This window comes from Triticum aestivum, chromosome 7B (genome assembly GCF_018294505.1).
Source record: "Triticum aestivum cultivar Chinese Spring chromosome 7B, IWGSC CS RefSeq v2.1, whole genome shotgun sequence".
NCBI lineage: Eukaryota > Viridiplantae > Streptophyta > Magnoliopsida > Poales > Poaceae > Triticum > Triticum aestivum.
Window position 1 is genome coordinate 233,125,536 of NC_057813.1, and position 18,987 is coordinate 233,144,522.

At 45.4% G+C, this 18,987-nt stretch overlaps 1 protein-coding gene across 1 annotated transcript; it reads left to right on the forward strand.

The window, feature by feature from the left end:
- Positions 1-15,372: 15,372 nt before the first annotated feature.
- LOC123160638 (NF-kappa-B-activating protein-like) lies at positions 15,373-16,573 on the forward strand. The gene has a single exon (XM_044578459.1). The coding sequence runs from the start codon at positions 15,471-15,473 to the stop codon at positions 16,359-16,361; it is 891 nt and encodes a 296-aa protein (XP_044434394.1). The 5' UTR covers positions 15,373-15,470; the 3' UTR covers positions 16,362-16,573.
- The last annotated feature ends 2,414 nt before the right edge of the window (positions 16,574-18,987 follow it).

Here is an 18,987-nt window from a genome sequence, read left to right on the forward strand (position 1 = left end):
GGCTTGTGGGCAACTGTCTGATCCACCTTCCTATAAAACTTCTTATCACCCTCTATGCTACTTATCATATGTCCCTACTTATGCAACCAGTCAGCACCCACGACTTGGTTATCCAACACCCACACGCTCATTAGCATTGGCGGGCAGACTCTCTCAAAAAAGGGAAGAATAAGGCCATCACACCATCCATCCCCATATAGTTTCGAAAATGGAAGAATAAGGCTATGAAATCCAAAAAAAATAAAAAGCTATAACTTTTGATTCGAGGGTCAGAATTTAGATCCGTTTTGACCGTTAGGTTCCCCGTGACTAGTTCTTCAAAACTAGATTCCATAAGAGTATCTTTCGACAAACTTTTTTCATGGGAAACTTTGGATGCAATGGAGGCAACTTTAGTTCTATAGAGAAGTAAATTCTTATTTTTGGCCTAGCATGACTTTCTGTTAGGTTGATTTGTGTCAAAACAATAAAATCACACAAAACATGAGGTGCCTTTAGTGCAAAATACAAAGCAACTTCACTGCACTATGTGTTATGAATCTTGCTAACTTTACACCAACTTGCCTATCATGGCTGCTTAGTTGCTTATCATTGATTATCAGTTACCTACGATTGATGCTCATTTACCTACAAATATTATGAAGTTGCCTAACATTGATACCCAGTTGCCTATCTGTGATGCTCAGTTGCCTACAGTTGATGCTCAGGTGCCTACAAATACTATGAAATTGCCTAACATTGATGCACAGTTGCCTATCAGTGATGATTGGTTTCCAGTGGTTGATTCCCAATTTCCAACAATTACTATGAAATTTCCTAACATTGGTGCACAGTTGCCTATCATTAGTGATCAGTTGCCTACAAATACTATGAAATTGCCTAACACTGAGGTTAGTTTCCTAACTTTACAAATTAGTTGCCTACTTGTGATGCTCTGTTGCCTGTCATTTCTATTCAGTTGCCTAGAATACATTTAAAAGGTGGTCCATCAATGTTAGTAAGTTGCCTTTCTATGAAACTAAGTTGTTTACCATACCAGAAAGTATTACATGCAACTAAGGATGGTGTTAAGCTACCCGCTTGTCATGGCAAGCAGCTTAGGATAATGTTAGCCTACCCCAGAAACTAAGTTGCCTACAATACCATCAAATTTGAGGCGAAGCTAATTATGGTAGAAAGCTTAGAAGTGAAGCTAGTTAACTAGATAGTCATGGTAGCCAACTTCAAGGAGATTTTCAATCATAGAAAGTCATACTAAACAAACTAACAAGAATTTGCTTTCTTGTAGCACTAAAAGTTGCCTCAGTAGCACCCAAAGTTGCTCATGAAAAAAATTAGTCGAAACATACTCATATGGGTTCTAGTTTTGAAGATCTCGTCACTATTAACCTAAGGATGAAAATAGATCTTAATTTTGATGCTTGGTCTAAAACTTATAGCTTTTCAAAATTATAAAAACGCTAATTAACTGCATGCAGATCTATGTTCCAACTGAATCCCCACCTCATGCACTGTCCCAATGTGGGCCGCACCCTGGCGCTTGTCGTGACGTGGGTTATTACTGTTCTAGTCGGGACGATTCCACGCGCGTCGGCGGCGATCGGCCACATCAGACGGCTCTCGCGCGTGCATTTGCAGCGTCCATATGGCGCAGCTGCACGATTGAGTATTTAGGAAATAAAAATGGTAGCCTAACAAAAAATAAAAGGCCGACTAAGAATGGGAAAGGCCCCCAACCCCCTGGCTAGACCCCCACGTAAACTCCAGCCACTACAGAAAAAATAAAGACAAAAGAGAGGAGCCCACCCATGGGCGTTGTGCGTTGTTAACACGAAATGTAACAGTGCACATATCTTAAAGTAGAAAAGAAATCTAATGGCTGAACTAATACTTCCTGAAAAATAAAAGGACGCAACTAGCTGGCACCCGGGCGCCCGTTCGCTCGTGCGAGCGCCCTCCCATATAAGGAAAGAAACCACCGAGCGGTGACTAGGACACGCAAAAAAGGAACGTGCGCGCCCTACGCCTCATCACTCCACCTGATCGAGCCGATCACGTGTTCCTGTCATCGGTCCCCCCTTCCCCGCACCCCCACCCATGCAGCACCATATCCCCAGTGCCCTCATGTGCCTCACGCGACCCCCTCCTCCCTTTTCCTTGAAGGACAAGCCCACGCAGGGGTCCCCTTCTTCCTCCTCCTTTCTTCCTCAAAAATATATCTGCCCCATCAATGGCGTCTTGAAGAACAAGCAGACGCAGGAACCCCTCCTTCCTCCTCCTTGCTCCAAAAATCTGATCTGGAGACAAAAAAGGACATCCTACCTCTCCCCAAAAAGGTACGTACCACCTTGCCCGGCCCTCTCTCCCTCCTTGCTCTTCGATCAACTCTTCCCTACTCAACCACCCCAACCCTGCCTGCTTGAACGTCAACTAGTTTTTAGTTCGTTCTTTAATTTGGTGAAAAAATAAGAGCAACTTGTAGACTGCTTTGAGCAAACCCTATCTATGCAACGCATCTTGAGAAACTCTAGTAAAACAAAGAGAAACTCCAGTACAAAATAGGGTAACTCTAGTGCGAAATATGCAGGACCATTGCACAGCTTTGCAACTACATTGCAACACCAGCTCCTAATTCTTTATATTGTATGCATTGAAACAACTCTGTACAGATAAAAATGAGCTATGCAATGTGCAGGACCATTGCACAGCGTTGCGCATCGTAGCTGTGCAAAAAGTCTAGAGTTGCCTCTATGAGGTGTAAGAACAGGGCAACTCTAGTACTAAACACATGCAACTCCTACGCATGAAAGCATTTACAACCAAAAACATAAAACTCATGTTAGAAGCGGGTAGAATTCGGGCTACCAAAAACATAAAAATTGTAGACTACTTTGAGCCAACCCTATGTATGGCATGCATCTTGAGCAAGTCTAGTAAAAAAAAGCAACACCAGTACAAAAATAGGGCAACTCTAGTGCGAAAAATATGCAGGATCGTTGCACATCTTTGCAGGTACATTGCAACACCAGCTCCTAATTCTCTATATTGTATGCATTGAAACAACTCTATGCAAATAAAAAAGAGCTATGCAATGTGCAGGACCATTGCACAGCTTTGTGCATCGTAGCTGCGCAAAAAGACTAGAGTTGTCTCTATGAGGTGTAAGAACAAGGCTACTCTAGTACTAAACACATGTAACTCCCATGTGCATGAAAGCATGTACAACTAAAAACATAAAACTCATGTTAGAAGCGGGTAGAAAGTAGTAATTTGCATGTGTTAAAACACAACTTTTGCACATCGGTATGGTTCTCGCTAAGATACAAGCGACAAACGCATAAAAGGACACATAAAAAATAGATTCGAACAATCCCACACTAAGGTACTTTGCTACATTACATATGGTCTCACTAAAAAATAAAAAATAAAGCATAAACTACACCAAAGGATAGGCCTTCTTCTCCTGGTAAGCTCTCCGTCAGATATGCATGTTGTTTCCATCATCAAAAGTTGTAATCTGCTGCTCAAAAAAACACAAATGAAAAAGGGCATATCATGTAAAACAACCTTTGCTGCTATATATGTGTGTCATAGTGGTAGAAACATAAAAGGTATAAGAAAAAAGAGAAACAATAAACTTTTGAGAAAAAAGAACATAGTTGCCTCTGTTTAACTTTATAGTTGCCCAAACAAGTGCTTATAGTTGCTCCTTTTATTCTAGAACTAGTTTGTTCGAAAAGATTATGCATGTTTTTTTGGTGGGCTAACACACAGTTTGTTGTAGGTTCATTGTTCATGATGATTGATCTGAATGAACCACTGCTTGACGTAGAGTCCATCAACATTTCAGTCGAGTTGGGTGCACCCTTCTTGCATGCAGGGGATGAGCAGGAGCATCACCATTTGGAGGAGGGGGTTGGTGAGTCCCCTGACCCCAATGTTGGCTCTCACACTACTCATGTCGCGAACAATCGTATTGTTTCTCCCCCACCTATGGTTGCTCCTCCTAATGCTTTAGTTCATGAGGCACATGAGTTGGAAGATGAAGAAGCTGGGTCTCAGCCACAGCAACCTTATGTTGGCATGCGCTTCGACACATTAGACGATGTGAGGGAACACTACAATCGCTATGCTTTGATGGTGGGTTTTTCAATCAAGTCAAATACGTCTTACAGGTTAGCCTACACAGGCGTGCTGGAAAAGCATTAATTCTGCTGTAACAAGTTCCGCAAGCCGGTGGAGATGGTTGGGGTCTCGAATGTTGTCTCATCAAGCAAAAACACTACATGCATGAGCTCACCTGAACAAGATGTTGAAGAGGATGGCGAAGAACACACTTACAAGAAGAGGAGGAAGCGAGAGACTGTGAAGCAAAAAAAATGCATGGTGGTCAAGCTTATAGATGGCAGATGGGAGGTAATCACTTTTATTGCGGATCACAACCACCCACTGATTGACAAGCCATCGCTTTCGAAATACCTACGTTCTCACCAAGGGATCCCACCGGAAGAGAAAAAAATTCTGACTCACCTTAACGACTACAACTTGATAGCAGGTACAACAAAAAAGAACTGCCCACACCACCTTCCCCCTCCCTTCTCATTGAATTAAATCTTGTTACTAGAGAAGTGTTACTTATTCCTGCATCAAGTACTTTGATTCTCTTTTTCTATCCTAGTATAAACTTCTTAGGATTCATGGAGGACCCTGATTCGGAAGAGCCTGGCAACTTGAACAGTAAATTGAGGCAACTATGTTCATTTTTTATGCAACTCTGATAATAAAAAAAGCGTGACCCAGGAGAAAAACTTGGTGTTACCTATTCCTACCTCAAGTACTTGTATTTATTTCCTATCCTAATATAAACTACTTAGGATTCATGGATGACCCAGATCAGGAAAACCTGGCAACTTGAACAATAAACTGAGGCAACTATGTTCATTTTTTATGCAACTCTGATAATAAAAAAAGCATGACCCAGCAGAAAAAAGAATTCATTAAAAAAGACCTGGTCTGTTCTACTTATGCATAAGTGTTGCTTTATGTTCTCTATAAAAACAAGTTGCTCTCTACATTGTGGTTAGTTTGCCCTGAAACACAAGTTTCTGTTTTTTTATTTATGCCACAAAAGATGATGATGATAATGTCATCATACTACGGCTCGGAGTTAATTATCCCGTACACAGCTAAAGCCATCCATAACCACTGTTCGAAGCTAAATGCCCAAACTAAGGACATTGACATTGAAGAAACGCTAAACTACTTTTGCAAGGTGATGGAAAACGACCCAGGATTCTTCTTTAAATGCAAGACGGATGCGGAAGGTAGGACAGAAAACTTGTTTTGGGTGGATGGTGCAGCACGGAAAGCTTACGCGGAGGCTTATCATGATTGCATATCATTTGATGCAACTTATCTCACAAACATGTATAGTATGCCCTTTGCCCCCTTCATTGGCATCAACAGGCATGGGCAGTCAATTATGCTTGGATGTGGATTTGTGCGGCAGGAACTAGCCTCAAGTTATGACTGGTTGTTTGATGCTTTCCTAGAGGTAATGGATGGTTTGTCTCTGAACAAAATCATCATGGACCAAGACATTGCTATGGCACAAGCTATCAAGAGGAAGTCCCCGAAAACGATTCATCGTTGTTGTCGTTGGCATATAATGAAGAAAGCACAAGAGAAGCTTGGCCCTGTGTTGGCTAGGAACCCGGATTTGGTCAAAGACTTCAATGAATGCATTGACTTCAGTTTCACCCCAGCTGAATTTGAAAGGAAATGGGTTGTGCTTCAGTTGAAGTATGAAGGTCTTATGCATGGACACTTTGAGAAACTCTATGAATACCGGGCTACATGGGTTCCATGTTACTTCAAATTTAGGTTATTCCCTTTCCTTCAGTCGATGCAACGCAGCGAAGGGTTCAATGTTATCTTGAAGTGCTATGTGAACCCACACAAGTCAATTCTCAACTTTGTGAAGCAATACGAGAAGATTCAGGTACACATACTCGTGAGGGAGGGCGGGAACGACTACTGGACAAAGCATCTAGACGCACAAAGATGGTCGAGTTTCCCCATTGAGAGGCATACACTAGGGACATCTATGTGAAATTTAGAACTGAGTTTCAGATGATTGGCCAGTACGATGTGCGCCCCACTAGAATCAACTTCTATCACCTTGAGCCCAATACAGAATAAGTTCCAGGGTATGGCTCAAGGAAGTGCCTAGTCACAGTGAGGACAAAATCAGGAATCTATGATTGTGAATGTTGCAAGTGGCATAGGGACGCATACTTTGTTGCCATGTCTTGAAAATCTTCACGCACCTTGGCATTAATGAGATACCTGCACACTACATCAAGCGACACTGGATGCAGGATGCGGTGCCAAGTGTGCCACCGCCAACTAACGAGGGCCCTCCAGTGGACTTGCCCACTGAGTTGGAGAACATGTTCGGCAACTAACTCTGACAATGGATTTTGCAAAGCTATCCAAGAAGGCAATGACTAGTGACAAGGCAGCCGCTGCAGTTAGAGGCACATGAAAGCAGCAGATGTTGAGGTCACTAAGCTGAATAAACTAAGGAAGAAGAGGCTAAAGGCAACCCGAGAAGCGGCTCAGGCTAGGGAAGCATCGAACCCTAATGTCCCAAGTGGTTCAAGCCAACCTCATGCCCCCCTACTCCTATGGATCCACCTCAGTCAGTCACAAAAGGTCCCAGCCAAAGCAGGCACTTCCAATCAGCCCTGGAGCTACACCCCAAGAAAAAGAACAAATGCAGCATCTGTGAATAAATCGATCACACTGCTGCGACATGCCTAGGGAAGCTGCTGTGGTGGTTACCAAATGAAGAGAATGACCCCTGGGCTTGCAAACTAGTTGAAGCAAAAAAAGCAACAGTGTCCTGGTAGATGAAGCAATTGTGGCCTGGTTTTTTAGTAGATGTGGAAGGGAAATCAAGCAACTATATATGGATTGATTTGCAGGGACTTGTTTGAATTTATGTGTTTTCCTAGCTTTAAATTCACAAATTGGAGACATTGTAAGTGGATGCTTAACATTTCTGCTTATATTCCTTACTTGTAAACTTGCAAAACCTATGGACGCTTATGATTTACGCAAACTTGTTATAGGTTGTTTTGGAACAACTTTTGCGAGTTTTCTAATGGCACACATTAGCATTCACATTGATGTTTTCTAACAGCACACATTCATCAGGAAAGAAAAAAGTGTACCTAGTTATTCATTCACTTCTTGACCGGTTTGAGGATCTCCTGCCATAGAATCTTGTTCAGGCCACACTTCAGCATGGAGATGGTCATTTTCTTCCTGATGTTTGGTATGTTGCTTTGTCCATAGTGATGTTTGGTATGTCACTTTGTCCGTAGTTTGGGAGCCTCGTCTCATTCCACAATAACACATTCATCAATGTGAATATGCTACAGTCACCACTGCCAAAAAAACAAATGTCAATAAAGCACTTGCAAAAAAAACAAAACTCCGTCTTATAACAACAAGAGGTATGTAGGTGGGGTAGTCCTTGCGATACATTCTTCTTTGGTGCATCGATATCTAGAAGTGGGAACTTTTCCATTATCTTTGCTTTTTTGGATAGTATTTGTCCCACAATACGCGAAATGCTGCTACAATAGCCCTTACTACTTCATCGAGCCTCCTGCTTTTCTTTAACGTCCTCCATGAGTCAAACACTTAGAACCTTTTATCCCTCAGATTGATGTTGAATAGCCAGTAGTGGTGTCTCTATGGTTTTTTAGGAGCAACTTATGATATGATTTTTAGGTAACTCTCTATAATTTCAGGCAACTTCTGATATGGCTTTCAAACACACACAAAATATCAAAACTTCTGACATGGGTATGAAGCTTCTGATATGGCTTTTCAGGCAACTCTATGAGTTTTTATGAGCAACTTCGGATATGATTTCAGGCAACTCCCTATGATTTCCTGATATCAACTTCTGAAAGAAATAATCTTACAAAAAACAAAAAAAACAACAACTTACTGATATGATTTCAGGCAACCCTGAGTTTGTATGAGCAACTTTACTTGTGTCGGTGCGACAGAGATGTAAAAAACAAAAATAAAGAAAAAAAATCTTACTTCTGAACAATAAAGCACATACAATGCACTTGGTTTTCAACCCTGTGCAAAAAAATGACACTAGAACCATACACTTTTTAGGCAAAGAATGCACTGTATAACAGGCAACGTATATGTAAAAAAGGCAACTGACTACTCAGTCATATCTTGTGGCCCTATTATAGTAGGTACACACTAGGGTGGTTTGTACATGCACCTAAAGCATATTTCAAAAAAACAAAAATATTGTAATAAAACATATGCATCCTAAGTATGTGTTGCAGGTCATAAAAATTTAGGCAACAACACCCAGCAGGATTATAGAAAACTTATATGTTCTAAAAAGGAAACAACTAGCAAACACATGGAGCATACCATGTCTTGCTCATCCAAATAGCTTGATTCATTGAACCTGTCATACAGCTCCTTCACACTGAAAACAAGTTTTTGAAGCCAAGTCCGTGAAAAAAGGCAAAAGGAGATGATAAAGAAACAACTTCAGTGTTGGAAAAAAGGAAAAAAAAGAAAACCTAAATTGAATAAAAAACTATGGGTTTTATTTTTCTTACCAAAAACCTAAGAGGCGTGATTATTTTCTTGGGCCCCACCTATCTGTGTACATGATTGCATCAATCCCTAACTCAAATACATGTGTCTTCATCCATCCGGCCTTCTTCATTGATTGAGCAAGCTCCTTGATTGTGCAAAAGTAGCCATGATAGTTTATGATGTGCGGCCTGTAGAACAAAGAAAGGCTCTGTTGAGAAAAATAACAACAACAAAGATCATTGGATGCAAAGAAAAAAATAGAAAAAAAAGTGGCTACTAGAAGAAACACACATTGTATCATCACCCCATGACGTCCTTGTCGTCCCTCCTCCTCCAAGTAACAGAACCATTGCGTACACTCTGTTTGTTTCTGCGTTGCATGTGAAATCCTTCCTCATCTCTACATTGACATATGGTGACCTTTATGATGGTGGAGCTTTCAATATCCTCCTCTCGCGCTTCTCAGGAACGGGCTCTTTCGAGCTGCTGGTAGCACCTTTGCCCGACTCCCCCTCAGCAGTAGTTTTTGCAACTTCAGTTGGTGTACTGAATCCGGCAGGTGACATGTGCCCCGCACTCTGTCCTATAGCATTTTTCACCGCCCCCTCGACGACTTCATCGAAATCCATGTTGCCCCAATCAATTCCCCACTCAATGTCACCGGTGGCAGGTGCGTTTTCCACCCCCACCCCCCCTATCCTTTGCTGCCTTGCCCTCCTTACCTGTTATTCCTCCTGGCTCTTCTATCCCAAGATCGAAAGGTGGAGCTGGACAGTAATCATCCAAAACAACACTTCCAGACTTTGATCTTTGCAGCAATCGTGCTTCTTCACCTGAATCACGTGCTCCTTTGTTTGTTGATAGATTGATGGCAGGTGATGTCTGTATTACAGGTATGGTACCAGCAGATTTACTCCTCGCGAGTGGTGGCATCAAACCTAGGCTGACGCACTTTTTGAGCAATTCGTTGATGCCCCTAATATCATCAAATGATATTTCCTTCCCCTTTGCAGAGCACACTTGCTTGTTGTGGACTACCGGAGACTTATCTGTTGATCCCTGTGCTATTGCTTCAATAGTTTCTTGCTACAGCTCAGGGGTTGCTTCCTTCAGCACAGCAGTTGCTCCAGTGCTTTGGTTGGGAGGGGCTGCTACCTGCATACTCACTCTGGTTGCCTAAGTTTTCTACCGAGTTTCTTCCAAGGTAGTAGCAGTTGCTCTATTTCCATCCTTTGTCGATTCAGCAGTTGCTTGTTTTTTCTGCTCACTTGCTTGCAGAATATGATCAGTTGCTCTGTTTTGCTTCTTTGCTGCTTTTTTCTGATAACCCTTGGTTTTTGCTAGTGATGTGCCATTCTGACTTGCCGCTTCATATGTCGGCCTCTAAGCTGTTGGAGCTTGCTGACTGGTTGGCATAGTTACAACACTTTGACCCGCCACAACCTGGCTTCCTTTCAGGGACATAACGGTAGCCTTAACTGCCTTATGGATCACTTTCTTAACCTTCCTCACTTGCTTCTCTTTTGGGCCAATACATTGAAGTTCCAAATCATCTTCCATCACTTCAAGGCACAAATCTATCCCGCGGAATTTTTTCTCAGCTGGCATCAAATGCATCGGGGAAAGAGGGATATCATGGGCCTTGGGGATGACCCTCTTCTGTCCGTACTGCGAATCTCCAATCCTCACCACATCTGCAGCTGAAATAATAGGCCCGCTCTGAACGTCAAACGGCTCCTTTCGCATGTCCATCTTAACAAAGCTGCTTTGAAAAAACTGTCAGCGCTTTGGATGCTTCCTTGTGTGCTCTCAACAGACATCGTTTGCTCTGGTTGTTGTTGCTCCTTGCCAGTACGCTTGAGTTTCTCCATGATCGTACTTAGCATCACCTCATCATCATAACTGCCCCCATGACACCCCAGATTTCATGCACCTCCCTCATCATGACAGCCGCTGCCGCTAGGCAGGTCGGTGCTAGCATTGCCGCCCATGCCTCCATCATCCTTATCTTCGTCCCCCTTCTTCCCTCCCCCACCACCTTGCTCCGCCTCATCATCTTCATCCTCTCTGTCGTCCTCCTCCTCTTTTTTATCCTCTTCATTCTTTTCATCGTCCTCTTTCTCCCCGACTTCCCCCTCTTTCTTTTCTACTTCATTCTCTTTTTCATTGCCCTCTTCCACATTTCTCTCCTTCTCTTTGTTCTCTTCATTGTCCTCTTCCTCTTCATCATCATCCTCCTTGTGACGCTCTTCCTCTTCAACATCCTCCTCGTTGTCCTCTTCCTCCTCTTCACCATCATCTTCACTAGCAACAGACAGTTGTGAGTTGTCAACGTCCATGTGCTGTGAATCATCATCACCAGTTTCTGCTGCTGCTGGCGGGCTGCTATATGAGGGAACATCATCATTGTAGTCATCATCATCGTCGTCGTCGTCATTGTTGTCCCTCCTGATCCGAATTCTCCTCTTCAGGACTATGCTCATCTTTCCCTTCCTCCTCTTCTTCTTCTGAAGATTCAAATTCTTCCTCATCTGATTCCTCCTCATCATCATCGGACGCCCACAATGTCTCCTCGCACCGAGTGCTATTGTCCCTTATTTTCTTCTGCTTTGCAACCTTCTGTTGTTTTGGACTTGCCGCTGCCCTTATCTGCCTTTCCCTGCTCATCGACTGACGTGCGCTTGTGACCCTTGATATGCTTGTGACTGCTGGTTCAACCTCCTCCTTGTCCAACTTTCCCACACCTTCAACAAACCTTCCAATTTGGACTGATATTTCAGAGCACATGTCATGCACCGACAATGACAACCTCCTTTGTTTCTGCAAACACAAAAATGCAAAAACTGAATCAGGAGACTCTATAACACAATGATGAACAAAAGGCAGTGTGTTTCTTAGAAATGAACAAAAAGATGGTAGCAAAAAATACATTGGTGTCATAGTTTTGAGGAAGCCTCGCAGAGACAAACTTCTGGATGTGGTCCATACTCCCAAAAACACTATCTTCTGCGCACCTCGAGAACTCGGCTTTGAGCTGTTTTTTGTTTAAAAAAATGCACATGATAAACACAATTAGCAAAAGATGAAAAAAGGGTGAAAAGAAGGATGGCTGAGCAACTGCCTCCCTAACTTAGGGCAACACCAGCACTATTGATGGGCAACTGCAGTTATGGACATCACAAAAACTACAGCAGCTACAGAAATCCGATAAATGAGCAACTACAAAATCTAAATTATTGGCAACTATTGCTTAAAAAAACTCATGTAGAATGGACATGTAAAAACTGACCACTTGAAGAAAAAATGAGGGTGATTACCATGCAAATTTTCATGCAGAAAACTGTCATGTATTAGCTAAAAGCAACTAGCTCCCTAAAATTAGGCAACACAATCCCTATAGGTGGGCAACTGCATGAAAAAAATCATGCAGCTACAAAATTCTGTTCAGAAAGTAAAGTAAAACTTACTCGCAACTTTCCATAAACACCCTTCCTAATCATGTCCTTCTTAATGACTGCCTTGATCAGACCATCATTCCATGCTATGACTCTTGGAAGAACAGTTGGCGTGCTCTCGTCCACATAATCCTTGTGGACTGTCTTGTAGTCAACATCAAGCGAGCCGAGGTAAAGGAGTTGTTTCAAAAAGAGAGAACACATGTAAGTTGCAAAAATACCTATCCAACTTCAGCGTGAAAGACAAAACGCAATGAACTGAAAAAAGGGGGAGGTCTAGATCATTTTACCACTAGGTGAAAAAGACAACATCATATTGTGTTCTTCTTGTCTCCAAAACCCATGAAACCAAGCCTAAGTTGGTCGACGACAAACTGGCAAACATTTGAATTCACAATCTCATGTGCATTCAGCGCAGCTGAGTATGTGCGCGGGGAAACCTTCAAGCGGGTGGTCGGTGCAAGAAAACAATTGTAAACAACGACAAGCCAGGCACTTAAGAACTTGTCATCAGCAAGAACTCACATATCCTTTATCATTTCGCACCACTCGGTCACTGTTTGCGCGGGCCCTGTCAAGATGTTGTACATCTCATTGAACAACCTAACTATGTTTGGCTCCACTTCATACGCAACCTTCTTCTGCCCCCTTGGCAAGCCCCAAATTCTTTCTACACTTGCTGCATCAACTGGGGTCTGCCCCCTATCTGGGATAACAAGCTGCGAAAACTCTGGGTCATAACACTTCATGACAAACTTGACAAGATCTCCTTTCATAGTTCTTGTGCCGAGATCAAGCACGCCGCCAAAGCTTATATCACCGATGGCATCCTTTTGTATATCCTCAAGGCCACTGTTTAGGACAAAAAGTCTTGAAGGTGATGCCCTATTCCTCGGTGGTGGCCCACTGCTACCAATCTACGTAAAAAATGTATGGAAGAAATCATATTAAAAAAGGCCATAGGCTACAATTATATTAAATTGAGCAACCCACCATATTAAACTGAGCAACTCACTATACTAAACTGAGCAAACCACACCATAATTAAAAAAGCGAGCTGTGTTTGCTAAAAACTGAGCAACTAGAACTATACTGGACTGCAACTGCTAGTACTAAGCTAGGCAACCGCTATACTGCTATTCTGCTGCTTGTCAAAGATAGGAGTGCATATACAACATGGCATGCTGATTGAGCATTACATATTTCAAAAAAAAAAGAATCGGATGCCTCCCCTCTTTCAAGTTTTTCATAAAAAAACCCTCGTCCCCGACTTTCTTCGTACGTTTCGGATGCCTCCCTCCTTCATCACGAGGGGCAGAATCGGTGGCCCGTTTCCCGTCCGACCACCCCGGGCAGAATTGGTGGCCCATTTCCCCGCCCGACCACCATGGACAGGATCCTCATCCGTCCGCCCGCGCTTGCATCCAACATTGCTCCTCGTTGTTTGAGCCACCACCTCTTCTCCCTCATTTTCACCATCAGTTCTTCCCACAGTCCTTTTTCTTTTCGGAGCCGTTCTATAAAAGAAACACACCAAAGAAATGTCATGTTGATGAAAAAAATACAAGCCATGTAACTCAACTGTTGAATGCTACTACTTGCATTTGGAGTTGACTTCACTGTCATTTGGAGGTGAACGATCTCCATTTACTCAACTGCTGAAATGCTAGCACTTGCAGAAACAACTTGGTGTTGAAAACTATGCAACTACTCACTATTTTGTGGCAAGTAAAAAATGACAGAAAACAAGCACATATTACTCCTCATCACAAAAACAGGCACATATTCATCTTCATCACATAGCTAGACATCAAAACACTCATAAAGTTGCCAGTTATTCGTGATGATATCTCATCTTCTATTGATAGTTGCGGTAAAAAACCGCAACTCGATGGTGAATCTAGGCAACGTCATGTTTCGCACACTAATTTAAAGAACACTACAAAAAATAATAAAAAATTGGTGGTGGAATCTAGACGCTTGGATAGTAATGAGATGGCAATGGCGAAAAATCGACCAACCAAAAAAACCATCTTCCCCCCAAAAAAACAAGGCGACTACTGCCCCTATTTCGTGCAACTGTGGATACTATGAAGTTTGATTGCCCCTCATCACACAAAATGCGGGGAAAAACTAAGCAACTACAATCATATCTCTATACAACTGCATCCAGGGATTCAAGCAACAACAGGAAAGAAAACGAATCCTATGCCTCGGTCAAATGCATCCCCTTACACTGCCCCTCCCCTCGCAAATTGCAGGAAAACCTAAGCATCTACTGTCAAATTTCTATACAACTGCCCTAGTCAGATTCATCCCCTTACCCTGCCCCTCCATCTCGCAAATTGCAGAAAAAACCTAAGCAACTACCATCAAATTTATGTAAAACTGCGTCTTGGAATTCAAGCAACATCAAATAAAATGAATACTATGCCCCGGTCACCAGGATTCGGTCACATGCATCCCCTTACAAGGACTCAGTTCCCCCCCACACCCTCACCCCACCCCCTCGTCATAGCAACGTCGAGCTCTCCCCCCGTCATAGCAACGTCGCGCCCTTCCCCCGCCATGGCAACGCCGAGCCCGAGGACGCCATGGACAAACCTCATGCCCGCCCCGTCACCCAAACCCTAACACTGCAAACACGAACTCCACCACCCAAATCTGGACCGCAACCGGGAGGGGAGGGAGAACAAGTGCCAGGGGTTACCTCCGCCTGTAGCCGGCGACTCGCCGCGCTCGCAGATGGCCTCCCGCGTCGGCGACTCCGCGTGGGATCCACAACCACATAACCCTTCGCGTCGCGCTTCGTTGCTAGAGGAGAGGGAGAAGAGGGGGAAGTTCAAATGAAAGGGATGAGAGCGATGGGGAGGTTTCGAACAAGCCAAACGGGGGGTGCGGGCGGTTTCGCCTGAATTAAAGGAGCCGGGGCCCACCACACACGCCGCGCGTCGTGCATTATCTCGTAACGCCGCGTGGTCGGAAGGGATCCCGCGCGGTCGGATCGCTCGAGCGCATCCGACCGCTCTCTCGCGTGCGCTCGCAACAGCGATCCAGCACAGCGGGGGATTTGATAATTTGCCCCACTTTACAAGGGGTTTGATGACTTGACCTATGATTGTCTCAATGACAGTTGCCCTGGGCCCCATTCGGCAGCCTCTTAGGGGAATAAATGATCAAATGGAGAAATAAAGTATGGCAAAAGATCAAATTTTTCCCAACACGCGATTAAGAATTTGGGAAAATAAAAACTCCGAAACTCGGCCTACCCTTAGCGATAGTCCATACTCCATCCGGATCGCGACGCCAACCGCCGACCAGAGAGTCCGATCGAGAATTCGAGACCCCAAAACAATCTCCGCCATGCCGCGCCTGGAGACGCAGACGAAGCCCGGCGTCCCTTCGATGGCTGGCTGCGGCGCGGCTGCCTCCCGCGGCCGACGCCGCCACCGATCTCCTAGTCCTCCTCTCCAGGATCATGGGGTATCAAATTTAAGCGAATCGGAAGGTTCCAGGACCGACAGCAGGCACCGACGCCGCCGTAAGGGACGTGGACGCAACAGAAGTGGCAAGAGAAGCCGCTGCCGTCGCGGTCGATCGCGTGGTAGCAGTAGCGATAGCGATGTTGACTCGGAGACCTCCTACGAGAGCAGGAAGAGATCAAGGAGAAGCAGCCACAATCGCTCGAGTGGGACGAAAAGCAAGGGATCTGATTTCTGCGGCTCCGGTAAACACGATCGCGCCGCCAAGGGCAATGTCAAGGCCGGCGATGAGAAGAAGGACGCGATCGAGTCTAAGAATATGTCCGCGTCGAGGAAGCAGCAGCCCGCTCCGGACGACGACCCGGCACCGCTAGTCGGGCCACTGCCGCTGCCCCACGTCGATGTCCATGTCAAGTACGGCGGCGCGCTCCGGCCGGGGGAGGGCGACGCCATGGCGCAGTTCGTGCAGCAGGGGAAGCGGATCCCGCGGCGCGGCGAGGTGGGCCTGTCCGCCGAGGAGATCCAGAGGTTCGAGGAGGCCGGGTACGTGATGAGCGGGAGCAGGCACTCGAGGATCACAGCCGTGCGCCTCCGAAAGGAGAACCAAGTGTACAGCGCCGAGGAGAAGCGCGCGCTCGCGACCTTCAACTACGAGCAGAGGGCGATGCGGGAGAGCAAGGTCAGGGACGACCTCAGGCGCCTCGTGGACAAGACGCTCGGCAAACTCGCCGAGACACAGCATGACCCGTTCGCCATGCCTCCTTCACGTTAGGTAGCGATGGAGTAGTAACAATTTGATTGACTTCAATCAAATTCGAAAATAAAAACAGTTTGATTGACTTCGCTGCACATCTTGCCCTTAAAAGCATTATGTCATACATGCTTTTAGTGTCTGCATAAATCATCGTCAGACGTCAGGTATTGAACATCTTAACTGTCCCTGTTTCATTGTTTGGTGAATTACCATTTTATGCTTGGCCTTCAGTACATGCAACATTCAGATCAGAATGTTTCTAGACCTGCGTATTGAATCGTTACTGCAACAAATGGTTCTTTACATATGACTTTTGTCAAAAGTTACCCATGGTTGCACTGAAGAAAGCTACAAAAAGGATCGGAAATATGTTGGCTCTTGCTTTATTATGACAAGTTCTCTGTGAGTCTTCTGTTTCTTACAAATTTCTGTATTTGGGCTTCTGTTAGAGCAACTCTAGCAGACCCCGCAAAAGGCCCCGGCCCGCATAATTCCGGCGAGTATACGGGCTCGGCCCGATTTTCTGGCCAGAACAGAGCCCGTATACTCGCTCGGCCAGCAAATTTTTTTATCACGGCCCGCAAACCGCCCGCCCCGACCACTATTTTTACGGGTTCGCCACGCGTTTGCGGGTCGAAACCCTATCCCCCGCCCATGCCTCCTTGCGCAGTCTCCCACTCCCCACCGCACATTTCTCGTTGGCGGCGAGCCCCTTCCGCCTCTATCCGCCATGTGGGGCCGCATGTGGAGCTCCGGACGCGGTTCCGGGAGCAAATCCGGCGGTGGAAGCGACCCCGAGCATGAGCGGCGCGTCCAGTCGGACGGCGCGAGGAACCGCCGGGAGAGGAAGTGGACCAACCGCGGCCTCTCGCCGCCGCCGAGCTTCCGCGTCCGGGAGACCGACGAGTATGACCGTCGGCACGGCCGTACGTCGTCCTTGGCCGCGGGCTCGTCCTCGGTGGCGAGATCTTCTTTGTACGTCGGGAGCTCCTCCTCTTCCGGCCCGGGCCTTTTCCCCGTGAAGAGGGAGTGGTCGGAGGAGCCGGAAGAGGTCGTCGTGAAGCTGGAGCCCGAGGAGCTCGGCGGTCGCGGAGTCATCGGGCCGGAGGACTTCATCGCCAATGTCGACGCGGTCGTGGCCGCCATTATCGAGCGGAGCTTGCGCGAGGAGGCGGAGCGACATCGCCATCACGATGAGCTCGAAGACCTCGTCTTCAAGCAGGCGGTCGCGGCCAACCTCGCCGCTAAAGAGAAGGACGACGAGTGGCGGCACATCCGCGAGGAGCAGAGGGAGAAGTACATCGACCTCGGCAGCTCCGGCGAGGAGGATTGAGCTCCTCCACGGCGTCGTTCATGGCCGCGAGCTCGCCGCCGTGAGATACCCACCACCTCTAGTACTAGTACTAATGCAGTATGTAGTATAAACTAATGTTTGTAGTGTTTGATCATGTGATGAACCAATATATGTAGTATGTGATGATGAACTACTATGGTGTAATTTCACCCGCGAATCTGTTTTTTCAAATTATGCAGTTTCATCTACGTTTTCTAACCTGCCGTGCTCGTTCTCAACCCGTAAACGAGTTTTACGTCGAACTGCAAAAGCGTTTTGCGGGTCGGAATTTTGCGGGGTCTGCTAGAGTTGCTCTTAGCTTCCAGCTGGATGGCCCAGCGTACATGAACTTTATGCCGCATCTAGCTGCCTGTCTTCTAGTTCTAGCTGGGCTACAAGGTGTACAAAAATTGTGTCAAATGCATGTCTGAAATCGTAGATTTCAAAATGATCGCTTCTTGATCCGATTGCTATCATTTGATGACTAATGGTGATATCGCTCAATCGATGGACAAGTCTGTTCGACCCTGCCAACTGCATCAATACATTACAGTCGTCCATCTCAGTGAGTCACGATCGATGTTGGACACCTCAGTAGCACAAACCATGACTCCAAGGCAGTCCCTTTACCCTCCCCAGCGAGTGAACGACGGGGCTCGGTCAGATTTGAGGAAGGTGTTGGTGATAGCACACATCCTTTGTAATGGGCAACACATAGAGCATCTACAGCCAGATTTAACAAATCTGGCCCCCTAAACGCCCTAGACGCGCTTGGCTAGTGACCGGGCATGTTCGTTTTTGAGCTCCTATTAATTCGTCCACGCAACCACGGTTTTCATTTTCTTCCTTATATGTCCGGTCATTTGCACGTGATTGGTGAAGATGAAGATAGAGAAAGAACAGAGTGCATAAAGAAAAAGAAAAGCTAGCCAGGGATGGACCGCGTCCTACGTGGCGCACTGACCGGGCGCGTCCGCGAGCCCTCATATCCTCCCTATATTTGTCCTCAATATGAGGTTTTGTGGACAACCCAGACGTATATTAAAATTGCGTTATGTCGACTAGAGGGGGGTGAATAGGCGATTTTTATGAATTCTTCACTGAGGAATTTGCCGGTGAGGAAATTCCTTAGCGAAGAACTATTAGCAGCGGAATAAGTATTCAGAAGTAAGCATAATAGAATACAAGCATGGTCATCATGATGAAATGAAGACTAGCACAGAGTACAGAAAGCGTAATCACAGGATAACAAAAGATGAAGACAAACAGACTGAAGAAATTGAACTGAGGAAATTGAGAAAGTCTTCAGTC